This window comes from Mastacembelus armatus, chromosome 13, assembly GCF_900324485.2.
Source record: "Mastacembelus armatus chromosome 13, fMasArm1.2, whole genome shotgun sequence".
In the NCBI taxonomy this organism is placed as follows: domain Eukaryota; kingdom Metazoa; phylum Chordata; class Actinopteri; order Synbranchiformes; family Mastacembelidae; genus Mastacembelus; species Mastacembelus armatus.
In genome coordinates, this window is record NC_046645.1 from 20,653,536 (window position 1) to 20,673,908 (window position 20,373).

Genomic DNA, 20,373 nt, shown 5'->3' on the forward strand with positions numbered 1-20,373 from the left:
CTGTCTCAGTGCTGTGAGTGCTGGTTAAAGATTAACTCTAGTGTTTTCCTTGGGGCCTCTTTGAAGTGGACTTACTCTAACCCTTACTTATCTTAATTAGAAAGAAATCTGGAGGAGTGAAATGGTCCTGTGGAAACGAGCACCTCCACTCCCCAGTTCCCTGAAGGCCATAGTGCAGCTTTACCAGGACTTAGAGGGCGCCTAAACTTGATATTTGCTCAAGCATCGTGTGATTGTATGCACTGCAGCATGAACTGTGAACAAAAATATTTTTTGAAGGTTTGAAAATGCACCTTTGGGTGGAATCATCCTCAGACCTTGGTGAATATGAATAAATAAAAAAAAAACACACACATAGAGCTGCTGTTTGTGAATACTGCTGGAGGCAAAGAGGTGTTTAATTCATATTCATGATTCATATTGAAAAGGAAAGCATCCTCTTTGAGGCTTAACTTGACATGCAAGTTGTTTCGTTAATGTCATGTAAATAATTGTGCAAAATGCATCAGCACTTGATGGTGTTATTGAAATGTATGAGGTACTTGGGAGAAATCCTACCGATATATTATTATGGATTGTCTCTGCTTGAGTATTGGATTATACAGTAAAGATCGGAAGCACATAATATATTGTTTTCATTTTCCTTGGAATTGCGCTTGAGAACAGATGTATCAGCTGTGTTTTTTGTGGAAGTATGAAATCAGATAAATAGCCAAGACCTTCTCTGTTTCCATTACCTCAGTGGAGGACAAGCTCCTTCACGACTCAGAGATCACATATACAATGTTTACGGGTGGCATACTTAACGTGCTGCTGGCCTTAATCCAAATGGAGTAGGGAGGTCCTGTCATACACAGGTCACCAGTCTCCAGAAGACTGATGTGGAACACACAAGAAGCAAATAGCCTACACTGTGGTAGACCTCAAGAATGTGTGACTTAAGAATTTTTTCATTTAAGACGTTGTCATACAAAACACATTTTGCTCCATTAGCAGATAATGTAATACGATAGTGAGTCAGCCTTTACATTATTTGCTTCTTCTTGCCGTAACGGTTGTTATAAAATGTGTTTTCTTTGCACAAATCATTTTAGGGTTTTGATTGAACTGTTTTTCTTGTCACTGGCTTTCTGAAAAGTGCAACAGAAAAGTTGTTTGTGAGTTTATTCTAACACTTGATGCCACATTAACTTGCCAAACAGCTTTTTTCTGCTTAACTCGTGATTTATTCAGTGGGTTTGCACATAAGCAAAATATCTAACACATGAAGTACCACATCGAGTACATCAGTAGTAGCAGTTTAGTTGAACTAAACAGAAAAACTGGTTTATGGACAGTGACATGATGGCTGAGCACACACACAAATGACTATCAACAATACAAACTAAAGAAGTTCTAAGTACCATCACGGTACTAGAGTCCTTTTTGATTATTTATTCTTTAAACATTAAACATTAAAAGAAATATTGAGCCTAATTAATTTTATAGCATGAGTTGCCAAGGCAACAATTCTGAGTCCTAAAAAAATCAGGACCATAATAACATTGCTGTACAAAACTATAGTGAAGTGTTGCATCTGAAGCCAAAGAATGCCTATTTTAAAATTCCATGTTAATGAGAATTTCATGTATATGTATGTATACAACTAAATGATTCAATTATTTTACTAATAAAATGAAAAGGGAAATCAGAGCAGATTTGAGTCTTAGCCTTTTGTCTCAATTAAAGTTCATTGTTGACATCACCGACTGTGACTGAAGTCTGCTCTCATCTGGATCTGGAAGTTAAAAGAACATCGACAGCTGTCTTTTCTTGTCCTCCTCCTCTTCATTTTTCTTTAATCTCATTAAAGTTAGTAACCATGACTACAGTGATGAATTAGGGAAAGGAAAAGCACAGCATCTCAATACATTCTGAGTCATCACAACTTCAAGTCCTCTGTGTGAAATAAAACTTTAAAATACCTGAATGTCTTTATTTTAGAGTAATACATTTTATTGAAATAACTCATTCAAATTAGTTGGTTTTGTGTAAAGCTGGGAGAAGAAATATTTGTGCTGCCCATTGTTTTATGTTTTATTACACTGATCTTGTACTTTTTCCTAGCTATAGTGCAATATTTTCAGAAAGCATCAATGTCAGTAACATTAACAAACATTTTTACTTTGGTTTGGAATTGTATGCACTATTACAGCAAAGAAAAACGGTCTGCACAGGTGCACATTTCACATGTGCACACATGCACAGACATAAACACCCATAGCTGCACCCATAGCTGTATCTGCACTTTCACACATCATAAAACACCCAGGGTGAATGTAGGTCTCTTGTGACACAGTGGAGTGCTTGGCTAGATGTGACAGACTGACTGACCATAACAACCAGGGTGGGCTGGGGTAGAGACGCTCATTTATGCCTAGCACAACACTCTGAACAATGCCCCTTCACCATCTTGGCAATTTCAGTTTTATTCCACCACTTTACTGCAAGATGTTTAGAGGCTCAGACATCTGGAACTCACCATCCTCGATCAGTAGCATCAGGCAGCAGCTTTCACTGGTGGACGCATTCTGGTTTTGTAAAGTTTTATTTAGATTACTAAGTGCTACAGAAATTACGCCATAAAAGTGTAGTGTTGTTTAGGTGTAAGTCGAGTTGTGTTTTTTTGCCTCTGTTTTGTCTATATGTGTTTGTTGCCTGTGCATGTGTCTCTGCTTTCAGCCTTTTTGGTCAAAGGATAGCAGAGACGCCCTGCAGGACTGTTGTGTTGGCCTTTGAATGCAACTTCAAAAAGCAGGATAAAATAACCTAGTTCAGACAGGAAACAGACACCTTTTTATCTTAATTAGAAATTAAGCTGTTAGATGGCACAAATCTTATTCGTTTTGCATAAGGGTTCTGCACCTCTCATACCACACACTGAGTTCTTAGAGTTAAAAAATCAAGTGGTAAGGTATCCATGAAATCATTCTAACATGGGATATAGAAAGTACCTCAGAATAAAATTGGTATGTTAATTTTTCAGTTTTGGATTAGATTATGTCCCAGTTCTACTATTTTGACTTTTATTTTTTGCTGTATTACAAATTCGGGGACCATTTTAAGTGTATTTAACTTTATTAATTTTTTGTTTGTTTGTTTTTTTCAGGAGGCAACAAATTGAAAAACCAGCAGTTTCGTCTGAACTGGGCTTGGATCTCTTTAGAGAAGGAACACTATGTGGTAGATGAAGAGCTCAAATTCCTGGAGGTGGTGCTGAAACGTCGGGGTTACCTGGGGGAGACTTCATTTGTCAGTAAGCATACACTTATAATAATAATTCCACCCAAGGTTACTGGAAAGCACTGAGAGCATGCGGCATTGGATATACTGAAATCATTTTTCTAAAATGTTTAGCTTTATCTACATCCAGATCTGTACTCAAAATAACACATTACTAATTTCAATATATAATTAATAAAAAAATAAAATTAATTAGTAAAATTAATTGGATACCGCAAAATAATAAAAATGTGCCACGAGATACATGGATCAGATTATTTTCATTAAGATAAGAACAGTAGGTCTAGATCACAAGAACATTACTTATTTCTGGATCCCAATCCTAAACTACTCACTTATTATTTTACTCTTTGACCAAATTTTACTGATCTCCTGATTCTTTCATTTCAGTTGTGAAAGCAGAATGCCAGAGGCTAACATTACTTATAGGCAGGCCCTGCACACAGACACAACTACATATACTCACACTTCTTAATGTAGTTTAGGGCTAGCCCAGACGCCCTTTAGGGTCAGATAGATCATGGCCTTTCACCTCGCTCTCCAGGCCAGTGTTTATGTTCCAGTCACACAATAGCACTGAACAATCCCCCAGGGACTGCATGAGAAAGGTCACTTGAAGTTTTTGCCAATGGAAAGGCGCCAAGAAAGTTACTCAGGGCAGTTTACTGGCTGGACCTAAAGGAACAATAACTGTTAACAGTGTTTATGAGTGGAAGGAAATGTTGCTACTAGAATAAAAGGCCTTTTTTAATGCCGCCATTTATTCTGTCCTTAGATGAGATGCCGATTTAAATGCCCTGATGTTACAGGTCAAATCCTACGGTATAATTTACTTTATTATCATCTATATCTTTGCATGCATCAGAGCATTGAAAAAATAAAACATCTCTGGTGATTTGCATATTTTGCTGAGTTTTATAGCACTTCAGTGAAGTAAAAACTATATACATGTTAAGACAGAAAATTATGTACTGTACTTTTGCTGCAGGGAGATAGAGCTGATAATATTTCATGGTAAGGTGTAAATAACATGGACACTATCACATTTTGTTGTTCATAGCGATAAGGAGCAAGATCAAAAGAAACAAAAAATGTAAAACTGACTGAAATGCCTGTTTGGTGACCTCAGTGATATCTTTGTAAAGCAAAATAAAACAACATAATTTATTTTGCATAAGGAACTTGGGCAGGCAATCACATAAATGTCCCTTGTTTTGATTTTCTGGAGCTCTGCTGTTGTTTTATTAATGGTTACATTATAAATTAAAGAAACACTACACTGAACTTTGGATGCACTCATTGTTCAGTACCTAAAGAAATTGCACCCTACATTTTCATAACAAGCAAAATTACTGTTGGGTGCTTTCAAGACCAGACCACAGTTTTCCACAGTGCAGTTTTCTTATGACTGAGACAGCACAAAGGGGAATGATAGTAGATAAGGAAGTATCATGTACTTTTCCACGCCGGTGATGGAGAGCACACAAAAGAAGGTGTAATTTGATTTTCTTTTCAAGTTTTGACAATGCCCCCAAAGTACTAATAGCAATAAAGTTTCGCTTTTTAAATGCATAAGTAGCGAAACCTTTTATGTTCCCAGTATGGTAAGTGAGTACGTGTTTACATCCTCAGGCAGTAATTCTTTGATCATACACCACTCTGTTCTATTATATCAAATTGCCTTGGAAGCATTTCTTATTTAATTTATAGCCAACAAAAATATATGTAAACTAAATCTAAATATTGTTCTCTGTTACATCAGTGTCTATTGTGCAGTATACCTGCCAAACCTTTTTGCATTTTTCTGACATATTTAGGCTGTAAGGTGAATATACTTAAATTACCAGAAAAGAACACAACTGCATGATAGACATTAATAATTAACTTTGCTTTTAGTTGGACGTGTTACCAAAAAATAATTACTCTGGACAGACAAGCAAACATCACACCAGTGCTTTCATTTATACAGTAGCTTATTGTTTTTGGTTTTACATTTCGGACAGCCAGCAGGATTTCTTTGGAGGTATGCAGCCATGTTGTTTCTGTTTACTGCCAGAGTTGTGCCCTTGTTTTGTGGTCAGTTAGCAAAAACAATGGAGAGGCTGTGTGACATTTCACCGGCGTCAGTGCTCCTGCTCAACAGGAATCCTGCCATTATCACAGCTATGTGTAACCCCCATCGAACAGCTCACATGCTGAAGGTCAGACAATGCAGGACAGCCTCTAACCACTTCTCTTGAGACCAGGCTGACAAGAGGGATAATTGGCTTGATTCCCTCCATGGCCCTTCAACACTGGGTGTGGAGAAACTGCACCAAGAGAATGGAGAGATTTTATAGGGTTAGACCAACTAGGGCATGCTGTCTTCCAGATTTTACAAAAGAACAGTTGTTTAACTATATATATATATATATATATATATATATATATATATATTATTGACAATATCTGTGACCACTCATAGACACATTAGTCAAATTACCAAATTAAATAAATGCATTTATTTAAATGTATGCAAATTATAATATTAAAAAACTGATCAAGGTGAAAAATTATCTGATTTGCCTGATGTATGAGACCTACATAGGTTTAGCAGATGTTACCTAATTATACTTTCCATTTTTCTCAATGTCATTTCTTAGGTATTGGCACAAAAGATGGCACTGCAGAAAAGGACAAAGACTTCCGGGGAAAATCTCAAAAACAGGTGCAGTTTAACCCAGGCCAGACCACGGCCACCTGGAAAGTCCGGATCCTGTCAGATAGCAAGTATGAAGTGTCAGAGACCTTCCAGGTTGTTCTGTCTGAGCCAGTGATGGCAGCCCTTGAATTCCCAGAGGTCACTACTGTGGAGATCTTGGATCCTGATGATGGTCAGTGCTGATTTCAGTTTCAAGGATTTAATATTAATTCAGCTGTTTGCGTTTAACTAATCTTGTGTAAAACTGGGACTGTGCAAGTTTTATTAAGTTGAAGTCAGTTCCCTCTGAAAACCTATATGCAAAAACAAAAACTCACAATGTACCTTACATTTAACATTTCCAGGTGGTGTTGCTTAACCTTGCAATACACTCAGCAGCTACAAATGGAGGTACAATGGAATCTAACACTAGAGCATTTTACAGTTGTGTGAAATATCATAGAGTGGTTGATGTCACATGACCTGAATAAAAGGAGAACCCATAATTTTTCACAGATGTTCACAAACATGCAGAAAGTAATTTATTAGAGAACACACAGATGAACGTATCAGCCTAAGTGACCAGCACAAACAAAGTAGCTACCACTTTGATTTGAACAACAGCTAACAAAGTACATGCCATTTCACTGTGGGTTACATCATAAAACATGAGAAAAAGGGAGTGGAGGGAAGGCATTTTTAGAAAATGTAGATAACACCATAGGTAGTATAAGAGTAGTAGATAAAGGGTTTTAAAAGGATATGGAGATAACCATGTTTGCATTCCTTGGATGTGAAATACTCATAAATATGGAAGAATTAGCAGAACAGTGAAGAGTGTTGAGTGTGATGGAGCTGAGATGGAGAACTGCACGCCATAAATATGGATAGTGCTTCTGCTCATCCCATAGGGCTTTACTGACTAAAAGAAAGCATTTGCTGTCAACAAATTATCCCAGTTAACATGTTTAGTTGTTTTGTCTCAATACACTGGCCTCTGGAGGGCAATCAGTAAAAGTGGAAGCTTTCCTTTGTCAAGATTTTAAAGTCTGTTTTTGTTTTCTTATACCTTGAACAGACATCGCCTTCCTTCAGTCATTTGTCCATTATCATTATACTGCTTATATTTTCGTGTCTTTTGGCCTCTCAAGGTCAGATCAACTTTGAAGGTTTATAAAAATGTTTTTGTATTTCATGAGAGCCCAGAGGCTGCCAGCATGAAACTCAGAACAATAAATTATTTTAGACTGACAGTGTTAGCAACAAGGAGTGATAAGGAAGTAAAGAGTGGCCACATTATGCTTTGCAATAATGTAGTTTGTATGGGAAAAGTTCATTTGACTTCCAACACCTTGTAAAGGTGGGCAACCATTTGTTCACTGAGAACAAAGCTACATGGCCTCTCTCTGAGCTCTGTGGATTTCATGGCTGAAATGCTGAAAGCTTATTCCCTTTGAGCACCATATAAAGCTCGGAGAAAGACAGAGAGATGGAGGGCTGCCAGCAAAAACTAAAAAAAACACAAATCGTTTATCATGTGTCTGTTTGCACACTGAATGAACAGAGCTTTTTATTCTACTGACAACTAACAGCAGAACTGTTAAATAACACTTTCTAAAAGATTCCTATTTTTCTATCTTACAGAAAACATTTTCACTCAAAGTTTTAATAAGCAGCACAGTGTCTGTGTGTTATGATGTGTAAGCCAAATCTGGCTTGGAATATTTTAGTAGATGCTGGATTTTGATAAAACATGATGAAAACACCATAAGTAGAGCTGTAATGAGAGCTGCAACTTGTCTCAGTGTACAAGCTGCAAAAATGTGTTTTGATGATGTGAATGATATTACATATCAACTGATAAATGGAAATGTCCAATCCCTCCATTCCATGAAGTTCACTTCATATTCGATTTATCATGTTGAATTTGCCAGTGAACCAATCATACACAAATAGACAAACAGTCTGTTAGGATTTAACATATTCGACTCAAATAACATGAATGCACTGTGTCACGTTGTTGTTGTTTTCTCACTTACAGAGTCAACAGTGTTCATACCCTCAGCTGTGTACAATATAGAGGAAGACATTGGTGAGCTGCTTATCCCTGTACGCAGGAGTGGGGATGTTAGTCAGGAGCTTATGGTTATCTGCTACACCCAGCAAGGTAACACAAGATGTCTTCGAATTTCAAGTTGTATTCTGTGTGTATATTTGGGAATTGCAATGATCAAAGTGACAATGAGCAACGTTTCTTGAGAAATTGTTTGTTAGACTTGACCCTCTTCTCCCTCTGCAAATGTGTGCATCACAAAGACCTGAAGGTTTTATGGAGGGTGTTAAACAAAAGGAAAACACCTATTCACATGCAATATGGAAAATACTTGCCCAATTAGGACTTTCTAATGTAAAGCTTTTTGATGAAATGATACAGTACAAACAGTATTAAATGGCCAAATGTGTCTAGTGTAGATGCTTATTGTATGTCTTAAATGACAAAGACTTGCACACAAGACTACAGTACAATAAAAAGAATAAAGAAAACTTTCATAGAAAAGTTTCAACAGTTCAAAAGCACACTTGCAGAGTGCAGCAGAGTTTGAATTTGAAATCACCTTGGGTGAAAAAATACATTTCATGATGTGATGCCTTACTACTATACTACAAAACTATTAACAAAGTGTTAATAGCAGACTGTAGTGTTAACAAACAACAGAGGCACACAGCTCCAACATGTGTATCATCATATTGTATATTTTGTTATTCATTGTGTAATGGCTAATTAAAAGAATATATTTGTTTGACTACAAGTTGTGTTGTTTCAGGGAAAAATACTTTTGTTGTATGTTTTAATATTAGTGTAGTGTTGAATATTTTGTTAGCTGTGGTGATCTTCTGTTTGTGCCTGTGTTGTTTTGTGAACATGAGGTGGAAAAGTGTTTAAACAGAAAAAAATCTAAACAGAAAAAAGTGAATTAAGAAATTAATTTCTCAGGATGGGATCTTATGGTAGTATTTCAGTGATGCATATAAATATTATTCATGACAAAACAAATTCAGATAATGGGAAATTGTATTTATTGATTTTTGCAGTGTACTGTATTGTGGCAGCTTGGATCATTAACCTTGCTCTCTGTTAATCTTTTTTCTAACTGCTCAGTTTCGGCCACAGGCACCATCCCTACCACGGTGCTGTCATACTCTGATTACATCTCCAGGCCTGAGGATCATCGCAGCATCTTGCGTTTTGACAAAGGCGAGGAGGAGAAGTCGTGCCGGGTCATGATCATTGATGATTCCCTGTATGAAGATGAGGAAAGCTTCAACGTGACCCTCAGCATGGCTATGGGCGGCCGTCTTGGTTCAGAGTTCCACACAGCCAGAATCACAATCATTCCTGATATGGATGATGGTAAGATGACATTTCACTGATCCTAAATGTGCAATTAAATGCAATACACTGTCAAGTAGCCTGTGCAGGTACAAGATGTTAGAGACCTTTGGAGTGTGTAAGAGATAAGGACTTTCAGAATAGCAGAACAATAATATGAAACTTAAACTAAATGAAGCATTTCTGATAAATGTAAACAGGGACGGAAGGTCAGCAGACAGGCAACAAATGTGCATATGAAAAGTGTTTTTGAATTTTTTTCTGTGTGGTTGCGCTATTATTTTGGAAAGAAGATGTTTGAGCATGTTAGACTTCTTCCTTTAGGGAAAGCTTTTATCTCATATCTGCAGGCTCAGACTGGAGGGCTGAGGCTCCCATATTTTCTTGACGCCTCTTTGTTCCCCAACACCTGACGTCCATTATTCAGATCCCTATCACTCTATCTCCAGAAGCACTGCTGTGAAATCAAGACTCTGTGATCGCAGGCAACACTGGACCTGAAACATCCAGCTGATTGCTGAACCCTCTTTTTTTCCATGAATCAAAATACATTTGAAGGCAGATAATTAGGATAATGATGCAATATTAAAGATTCCATTATCAAATTTCTTGGCTTAATTAATCAGAACATTATGACCATTAGGACATTTGTAATTTTTACATGTAATTTAAATAAGCAGGCTTTATTGAGATTGATTTTAATGTTCTCCCATTGTTCAAATGGCTTGAAATTAGTCTTCCTGTTGCACAAGACCCCTCCCTTTCATTACACTGTTCATGCTGCTGAACTTGAATTAAATTCAAATTGAATTAAATCCAATTTCAGTTGTAAAAATATCATAATTTCAGAACAACATATTGCTAATTCAGCTAATTATTGTCTAACTTTAAATTAAATACATGGTATATGGTCTATGACAATAGTCCTTCTGTTCTCTCTAAATCTCTGAACAAGACAGCTTCTGAATTAATGCATGAATTAATGAGAACCTCCAGTGTTTTAGCAACAGATAAATGTTCACTGTTTTATTCCCACTTCCAAAATATGTATTTAGACAGCCAGTAACTTTTAAAATCATGGCCAAATTCAGGGATATGGATGTGAATCATCTTTCCATGCATCTGTGGAAAAGAGGGCTTGTTTTTAAGGCTCCTGCAGAAGCACTTTTCAGAATAACAGGTTATTTTCTCATTCTATACCCTTGGGTCCCAAGGCAGACACACTTCAAGTGGATTTGTTTGACCTGCTTGAGAAAGGAGGAGGGTACATGCCTGAATGTTTTCACACTGTAGCAGCATCCAGTGTAATCTAGCCTGTTGACCTCCACTGCCCAGGAGCAGTGGAGGTGCCCAGACTGCCAAAACAGCTGCTTAGACACAGGTTTTTAATAGGTTGTACAAAAGCTCTTACAGCCTGCTTCACCTGTTCTTACAGCCTGTTTTACCTTTGCAGCTGTTACATTTCCAAACAGTGTCACAGTCTCTAACAGTGTATATATTATTTATATCTTTGTCACACATATCAAGAGACAGACAACTCAGTGATTGGACATGTCATTAGTTAATCTTTTAGAAAATGCTTCTCATGTTTAAAATGAAGGTCAAGGATACATGAAAAACAGGGAGGTTGACAAAGAGGTATTAGGAAATACTACACAGGATGAGATAAGCCACATTGAAGTTTGCTGTGAAAGTCTTAGAAGGACAAAAACAAATGGTTAATGGTTTAAAGAATTACTCCTTTAGTAAGGATGTTTCCTGCTACTGACAAATAGCATGTTCATATCTGTGCATTACTGCCTGTTCATAGACAAGCTCTATTTTATGATTGCCCCTGCTTTATAGGGAGTCAGCTTATCTCAGCTGTTATAAACAATGACTTTCCTGAAATATTCAATTATCGCAGCTAGAAAAGTCAATTTATTATAACATATACTGAGAAATGTTTTTGTTCTGCAGCTCTGAAATTTCCTGGAAAGCTTTTGCCTACATTCGATGTCCTTCGTGTATTATCACACAGAAACAGGGGAAAAGATCAGATCATTATAAAATTAACTCAGCTCAGACTGACAACCAGCATTAACAGTGTGTACTAAGGTTTGTTCCTGCTCCTGTACTTTTTTTATTTGCTACTAATTTTGTCTGGGTGTCTGAATGAGAAACTCTTCTTATGCATATTAGTTGTCAGAAAACTCAAGGTTTGCTCTATATAACATGTTTGTATGGGCCAAAATATAGGCCATTTTTGTGAAAACATCCTTTGTGTATTTTATTTCTACTCCGAAAGCTGGTAAATCATTCGGTATAGCTTGGAGAGAAACAATGCCTGGAGCTACATGTATTGTCCAACAAGTTAGCTCCTTTATAATAAATGACAAGATTGCCTGACAGATCGACAGCATGTATACACATATAAACACAAAGACACACACACACACAATGTGTAAAGCTGGCACAGAAACACCTCCAGAGTATAATTTGGATTAGGTGTTTGTGTCCACTGAATAAATGGAACATGACGAGTAGTGAGAATAAGGTGGTGACAAATCTTCACATCCTCCTGAAAGGGGTGAAAATGAAATAGCTTGAGCACTGATGGTGAAGTAAATAGCTATGAGTAACAGAGAACAAGACCAATCTCCTGTCTGGAATATTAGAAAGGCCGCAGGAGATTCATTCCCACTTTCAATTTACTAATTTTGAAATATTACATTTAATATAACTCAGGCGCTTTTCTGATTGTAACACCAGCTTATATAGAAAGGAGAAAAAGATACATCAGTCTTTCTCATTTTACTCATAGGACACGCTGCCCAGAGAGTCTGTACATGGCAGAGGTCTATATGCTGGGGCTTCCCAAGAGCGCTGGGCTGTGGGCTCAGACAGTTCTTAGAAACACACACTAATGATATCAGCAAAAATGCATGTCAGCAAGATAGCTTCTTTCCAAGCCAGCAAACCAGAGTAGCAGAATACGATGAAATTAGAAGCCACAGGGCACCAGTGTATGCACTCCCTGTTCCATGCAAACCACCTAAGGAAACCACACAAGCGAAGAATGAAATGGAGTGTGGATTGTCTGCCATGGGTTTGATTTTAAGATAATTGAGTATGTAAATTTTTTTAATGCATGTTTTGGTCTACATGTCCTCTGTTTACCCAACACAATAATAAAGATAGTAGGTGATGTGGAAAAAAAACATTTTTTTTGTATTGCTTAAATTTCCTGGAATTTCCATTTGAGAAAGGATGAGTTTAAAATGATGAGTTTATGACTTAATTCAAGTGCATAAAAATAAGCACACAATCAAAAAGCAACTGCTCTGATGCAAATCCAATATTGCCAAGGCAGTTTTGTGCACTGCTGATTATAACATTACAAACAATAATGTAATATACATAAGCCAAAATATTAAAGATATAGTTAGTTTGGAGTAATGCTGCATTAGAAGCTTTTACAAATTACAAATGTTTATTATCTCATATGTACATGTTACATGTACATATACATGTTATTGTCTAACATGATGTAGTTGTTACATGATGCATACAAACTAAGACACAAGCTATTAACAACATGTCACTTGTGGGTGTCACGTTCTAAGTTACTATACAATATTTGCCCACAGTCACAGAGATTCATGCAGCATCACTTCCCAGCTGTTGTGCTTTGAGCTTGTCCAGACCCTCCAATGAGCACAACTGTCATTAGGTTGTTGGCAATCACTGTCTGCTTGCTAAACCTTTGCCAAGCTTACTGCTAATGGTGACAGTTTACAATTTGTTATATTAGGGAAATAAACTATGATTACCTGTGTCTGCGAAACCTAAATCTTCGCACAGCACAGTATTAAAGCTGACAAACTGCCCAGCTATTCCATAGTTAAAAGCATGGACTGCTGCTATCATTAGCATACCTGCTATTTTCCAATCAGCAGACCATCTGCACATAAATGGCCACAATCTCACAGTTTCACTCTGGCTTTTGCCTGTGATGGTTTTAAGAAACTTGTTGTTTCTTGCTGAGTTAATTACTGTTTGATATTGACTCTGCATCCGGGAAAATGTTTTGGTGGTTAGGGCTGTAAGACATGAGGATGCTTGTAAGCAGGACTTTGGTCTTTATTTATAGTCTTGTGTCAGTTGCCTGTAAATTCTGTTCTGTTGCTGAAGGTATGATTATGAGCTGTTTTAAAGTTGAGCAGGTCCCATGCATGTGCAATATATCCTGGATGTGGAAAATCAAGGGGAGGACCCACAAACCCTGCCATTATGTCTCACCTGGCTTTCCATTCATTCTGGTATAAACACATGTCCAAAGTGCATAATTAACAGAGAGGTGCTGACTTTAATCAATAGCCTTAGGATACTCAATCGAGAGTCTGGTTTAAAAATTCAGATGTTTCTCACAGTTATCAACAGTTAACTGTGTAGATTATTCTCTACTGAATATGGAGCTGCTTTTGTATGCTTCTGCTGCTAGTGAGAGATTTGTCAAGCACACAGTGGGCAGAAGAGCATTTGCTAGGGCTCAACTGAATCTTACCATTAGAGAAGCCACTTAACGCTGTGGGAATGTCATGCAAAGTTCAAGTGAAATCAAGCAGTCAGTGGGAGTGTAACACTCCCCTTAGGGACCCCAGTGTCTCTTCTTTTATTTTATGTACACACAACAGTAGAGATATTTCTTTGGCTTTGTTATTGGGGCATATTTCATTATAAATTGACCAGCATAATGGTTGTTTGTAAGTTGCTCTTTTTCCTGATTTGCTTTGTATTTTTCACTTCACGGAAGGAAACCTTGTGGTTATTGTTTAATATCAATACTTCTATTATTTTAAATTTCAATGTCTATCAAAACATCAATGTGTTTTCTTAAAATCGTATTTATTTTACATTTCTATAGATTTTAAAATTATAGTTAGAGTTTATGTTAGGACAATACTAATTAATCAAATAATTATAAAAAAGTAACCTTATAAAACTGTTAATTTCTTTTTTTGAAAAATAAGATTTATACAGCTTAAAGAATTTCCATAAAATATAGGTCTAAATCTGCATCACCTTAACTTGCATACAGGTAACATTATATGTGCATTTTTTCACAGGAGGCTGCTGCTGCTTGGCTGATGGAGCCTAGGAGCCAGTGGTTTACCTGTCAGTTAATGGGCCGTAGCGCTTTGAAGCTCACTGTTTGTCTGCTGCACAAACCTTATCTGATTACTGGACTAGTACAACAGGGCCTGAGTTCCTGGCTGCCAACCTCAGGCTAGGAGATCTGATTACCCTTTCTATTGGGATCCAGAGCAGGCAGCCAAAACCATCTTTGTTTGGTTTCTCTGTGGGGAGAAATTCTGGCAGCTGCACGCCTCTTGATGCAGCACTTATTGTACTAGCTGTGCTCTCAGGACAGATTAAAACATAAAAGTTTTCTGTCCTTGACTCGCACTTAGGAGTAATATCATATTAACCACAGAAATGGCTGTTCTGAGAACTTAAATCTCAGGGCTTTGCCTAAAAAGTCTATTTTCCTTTTAGAACATGTTGTATCTTGCTGATATAGAGCTGTTGCTGCCAAAGCAGACTGCATCTGAGACTCAGATTACTAGGAAGAATAATTATATAGAGTGTAATAATAAACATTTTTCCTGATCAGTAATTTTGCCTAGCAGTACTGCTGACTGACATTTAATCTCTTTTTTTCCTGCACTATTTTGGTTTTATTAGATAACATAATCATCAAACAGTTACAACTGTACACATTTTGTTTTCTTCAATGCATTTAATGTTCCACGTCCTCGTTCTCTTTTTTGTCTCATATTCTGTAATGACAAACAGTGAAACACACCATTTTGTAGGTTGCCATGGAAACCACAACTCTCCCCATGGCCACCACCATTCGTCTAATTTATTCATTATTTAGTCACAGTTGCTCTTTAAAGCACAAGGTTTTTACTGCTCAGCAGCAGCTTGTTCCCACTAGTCATTAGTCAATATTATATTTGAGCAGTGATGATAGTGTGAAGATTTTAAGTAAACCTGGCTTCTTTGGTTTGGTTCCTGGCTATTTTTGCTTTTCTGTATTTTGCACAATTGAAGTCCATACAGTAAATAGTTTGTAATGATAGTTGCACTGACTGTGTTCCAGTCCTTCCAAAGGGAGCAAACACAGAGGACTAAGCCCTTAAACAACCATTTCACAATCAGCGTGACATATAGTATATTGTTGAGGGGAAACAGTCTCTGAAAGAGTTAAATAGAATAACAGTGGGTGAGTTTGGCTGCAGTGGAATCTGAGCTCATAGAAATACTAATTGCAGTCAGGCAGGCCTGGGCTGGCACATCGAGCTCTACATCCCCCAGACCTCCTGTCAGGCCTCCTGTCTGCCTCTCAGACCCATCACTCTTAAAGTAAACTCCACCAGGAAATTCAGCTCTGCCTCCAGGTTGCTTTTTGCCTTTTAGTACTTGTTACAGATGTATAAATCTCCCCAAAACATCATTCCAGGAAGTTCGAAAGTGTTGCTTAAGGACTACAATTACAGTGTTGACTACCTGCTGGTGTTTTGATGAACACATTCCCGCAATTTCTCCTGTAATCAGAGGTAATCTTACAGTGTACCCTAGCTATTACAGATTTAACTCAGCAATTACATCAGGCATTCAAGTATCCTGCTGTGAAACAGCAAAAAGATGATTGTGGATTACAGTCTCCTCTGTGCTTTTCTGCATCTCTTTCACTACTTGCTCTGTTGTTTTTCCTAGCTCCTGTCTTCTACTTTGACAACATAGACTACCATGTGGATGAGAGTGATGGCTTCGTGGAGGTGCAGGTGTGGAGGACAGGGACTGATCTTTCCAAAGGAGGAACTGTCACAGTACGCTCCAGAAAGACAGATCCTGTTTCAGCTGAGGGTATGTGTCCCTGCAAGGTGCATTTCTCTGACAGCTTTAGCTTGCTATTACTTGGAGAAATATAAACCACAGAAAGCAGTAGAGTTAAGTCGTTACCCTGTCATTCTTTGTTTTCTGAGCTCAAAAGTCCAAGAAAATGTTAATACTGGCTATGTTAGGTGAATTTCCTGAGAAATGTACTGTAAATATTGTTTTAAGTTAGGGGGGGAGAACTCGGGGCTTCTCTGTCTGTCCCTTGACTTTTAAATATTAGACCTACACAGTTTTGTGAAGATAAGGATGGCCAGAGTGAGGACAGAAATTTAGGAATGCATATTGATTTTTCTGCCTGTTGGTAAGTGCTTTAGACTGATACTGGCTGCAGTCTCTTGAAGCCTTTCCTGTACCCTTCATTATCTTCTGCCCTAGGCAGTCTTCTCTACCTTTCAGAGGTTCTTCATCAACCTCTGACTGTAAAAATAACTAGTGTCAAATCATATGAATCATGGTAGAAATGTAAGCCCATACTTTCGCACATAACTGGGTCATGAAAAAAATGCCTGTGGGCAAAAGGTGAGCTCTCTATACCTGAATTCCTCAAAGAATGAATAACCTGTTTGTGCTCACAGACATCTCCAGTTTCAGTTTTCCTTCAAATTCCAACAAACTTCCTCTCTTCATGAATATCAACCATTCTGTCAGCATGCAGGATCTATCCTCCAAATGAATTTTAAAGAAACATGAGAACTGCCATCAAATGAAGTGCTATAGTCCATTTATGTTATACAGTTTCCACTATATTCTATCAGCAATCTGTACTTTGAAATGTGCCTGACCTATATTGTGTTGATGAGCAGCTGGTGTGGACTATGTGGGGATCAGCCGGAATCTGGACTTTGCTCCAGGGGTCACCATGCAGACATTTCGTGTGACTATCCTGGATGACCTGGGCCAGCCGGTGCTGGAAGGGCCAGAGAATTTTGAACTGGTAATACGGATGCCCATGAATGGGATCCTTGGGGAGCCAAGCAAGACTACGATTCTCATCAATGACTCTGTTTCTGACCGTGAGTGTAAATTTTGGTTGTAATTAAAATGTAGCAAAATGGTTACAATGAATGATTTATGGTGTTTGTACTGTATTTCTGCCGTTGATTTATGGGTTTAATTATGTTGTTCTAGTGCCAAAGGTGCAGTTCCGTGATGCTGTGTATATCGCCAGTGAGAACTCAGGGCAAATCTCAGCTACTGTGTACCGCAGTGGTGATATAAGCTACAAGTCCACAGTACGCTGTTACAGCAGGCAGGGGACGGCCCAGGTCATGATGGACTTCATTGAGAGGCCTAACACAGATATTTCCATCATCACCTTTTTACCAGGTGTTGTAGTGCAACCTAGCACATGTCCTTTTGTGCTGTTTACTTTACTTGTTAAAATGATTTACACATATATTGGTGTCTACTTAATATCTTTTCCCTATGTGTTTTTTTAGGAGAGGTTGAAAAGCATTGTGTACTGGTGATAGTTGATGACACAGAACATGAGGACGAAGAAGAGCTCCGTCTTGTGTTGGGAAGTGCCAAGAGTGAATCCCCATTTGGAGCATCTATTGGAACCCAGAATGAGACGCTCATCAAAATAAAAGATGATGCAGACAGTAAGAATGATTTGTTTTCTTGTTATATTTTGTCCTTACAATGTTTTTAAAGCCACCAATGCAGCATTTTTATATTATTGTAACATTGTTTATGATATTACTACTGGTGTAGCAAATTCTGTAAGTTGTTGACTCAGGGGTTTTTATATACAGTATACCACAATGATACAGTAACAGTACACACACATGATTAAAACTACAGTATATGCCATTCTTTCCCAGAGGCGATTATTAGGTTTGGAGAGACCAAGTTCAGTGTGAATGAGCCAAAGGAAAGTGGCCAAGTCTCAGTGGTAAAGATCCCAGTGCTGCGTGCTGGAGATGCCTCCAAGGTCTCTGTTGTCCGAGTTCACACCAAGGATGGATCAGCTACATCTGGAGAGGACTACCACCCTATATCTGAAGGTAACCAATACTGCCAGAAACTTTTGTTAGGACAGTAACATTCATCTGCCATGAAAAATACTAAAAATATTTGTGAATTCTTCTTTTTTTGACAGAAATTGTGTTTAAAGAGGGTGACAGACAGCACAGTGTGGAGGTTGAGATTTTATATGATGGCATCAGAGAAATGAGGGAGGCATTCACTGTGCATCTGAAGCCTGATGAAAACATGGTGGCAGAAACAAAGGTGAAAATGAAGTCATATTAGCATTTAATTTAACTGTCAAACTACCTGGATCTATATCACATTACAACATATTAGCAATTTATTCTCCATTAACACCCTCTTAATTTCCTTTGCTTGTCACTCAACAGATGAGCAAAGCCATTATCTACATTGAGGAGACCAACAGCATGGCAGATGTTACCTTCCCCTCAGTACCCAGGGTGGTTTCTCTGCTACATTACGATGACATAGACAGGACCAAAGATGCTTTCCCTGTGGCTGGATACCCTGTCATTTGCGTCACCGTACGTCCCCACTAATAGACCAATAAATACTAACTGATAAACTTTTAGTTATACACTTTCCTCATGATCAATTTAGTAATGCTTTTAGTTTCTTAAGTGTAGATTCAGACAGGTAAATACTGTTAATGTGGTAACATTTAGCATCTCTGCACACTTCACTCATCAGCTGTATACAAAACTAACTTTGGCTGTTAACAGCGGTTTTGGTGACATTTTACTTATAAGCACATTTTATTTGATCTTTCATAGGCCTGCAACCCAAAGTATCCGGACTATGACAAAACAGGCTCCATTTGCATAAGCGAGAACATCAACAATACCCTAACTCGTTATCGCTGGCTTGTTAGTGCTCCCACTGGCCGTGATGGTGTCACCAGCCCTATGAGGGAAGTTGACTTTGACACCTTCTTCACCTCTTCCAAACTCATTACTTTGGACTCAGTTTACTTCCACGCTGGCTCCAGGGTCCAGTGTGCCGCAAGGGCTGTGAACTCTAATGGCGATGAGGGTCTGGAGCTCACTAGCCCCATAGTGTCCATCAGCATGGACAAGGGTCAGTACAACTCACTCCCTGACTTCAAATGTATAATCTCTCTCATGAAAATGGCTCGACATGATAAGCAGCTGCTGGCAGAGTTTTGTTCTCCCACCACAGTACTTGCTGTCCTTGCTCTGACAGAAAACTGAAAGATGAAAGAACTTTCTGTGGAGGATTTTTAGGGAAACAAATTGTTTGATGTTTTGTTTACGGCCTGTTTGCAGGAATGTGCCAACCTCGTGTTGCAGGCACAGTGGGGGCCGAGCCATTCTCTGCTAAGCTTCGGTACACTGGACCAGAAGACACAGACCACCCAAACCTCATCAAACTAACTGTCACCATGCCTCACGCTGATGGTAAGAACAGCAGATTAAAAGTTTGGAAGGACTTTCATCAGTAAAAATATCACTTACAGGGAGGTTGTTGTTTTGAATATGTTTCAAATTGTGGTTTCATATGTCACTTCTCAACCAAATTCCTTTAAAAAACTACTTCAGTTAGTTTGATTTTAATTATAAATCTAGTATTCCTACACTTCCACTTTGTAGCTGCTTCATGTGTGTCCTTCTTCAGGTATGTTGCCTGTTGTGTCTACCCGGCCCCTGTCTAATTTTGAGCTCACGCTGAGCCCTGATGGTACCCGTGTTGGCCACCATCGCTGCTCCAATTTGTTGGACTACATTGAAGTCAAGACTCATTATGGCTTTCTTAGTGAAGCCACCAAAAATCCAGACGTGATTGGTGAGACTGCACCTTACCAATACAGCACTTCCCTCAGGGGATCCAGCACCCTACGATTCTACAGAAACCTCAACTTGGAGTCTTGTTTGTGGGAATTTACTAATTATTATGACATGTCTGAGCTTCTCAGTGACTGTGGAGGAACCATTGGGACTGATGGACAGGTAAGCAACCCCACATTTGAGCTTCAGCTCACCTTTCACCCCTTTTGTTGTCTTTTCACATTAGGTGCAAGAAGTCAGTTCAATAAAGTGGTGGACCTCCTTGAGGATGC

The 20,373-nt window shown here is 38.3% G+C and overlaps 1 protein-coding gene across 1 annotated transcript in view; it reads left to right on the plus strand.

Annotated features, from left to right (window-relative positions):
- Nucleotides 1-20,373, plus strand: part of frem2b (FRAS1 related extracellular matrix 2b) — a 46,958-nt gene that overhangs the window by 18,706 nt on the left and 7,879 nt on the right. The window contains exons 3-16 of the mRNA XM_026332159.1: nt 3,149-3,295; nt 5,925-6,155; nt 8,004-8,129; nt 9,123-9,374; nt 16,119-16,268; nt 17,105-17,314; nt 17,430-17,627; nt 17,741-17,905; nt 18,128-18,310; nt 18,406-18,536; nt 18,665-18,820; nt 19,070-19,373; nt 19,583-19,714; nt 19,932-20,263. Coding sequence (XP_026187944.1) covers nt 3,149-3,295; nt 5,925-6,155; nt 8,004-8,129; nt 9,123-9,374; nt 16,119-16,268; nt 17,105-17,314; nt 17,430-17,627; nt 17,741-17,905; nt 18,128-18,310; nt 18,406-18,536; nt 18,665-18,820; nt 19,070-19,373; nt 19,583-19,714; nt 19,932-20,263 — 2,717 coding nt within the window. The remainder of the gene's footprint in view (nt 1-3,148; nt 3,296-5,924; nt 6,156-8,003; nt 8,130-9,122; nt 9,375-16,118; nt 16,269-17,104; nt 17,315-17,429; nt 17,628-17,740; nt 17,906-18,127; nt 18,311-18,405; nt 18,537-18,664; nt 18,821-19,069; nt 19,374-19,582; nt 19,715-19,931; nt 20,264-20,373) is intronic.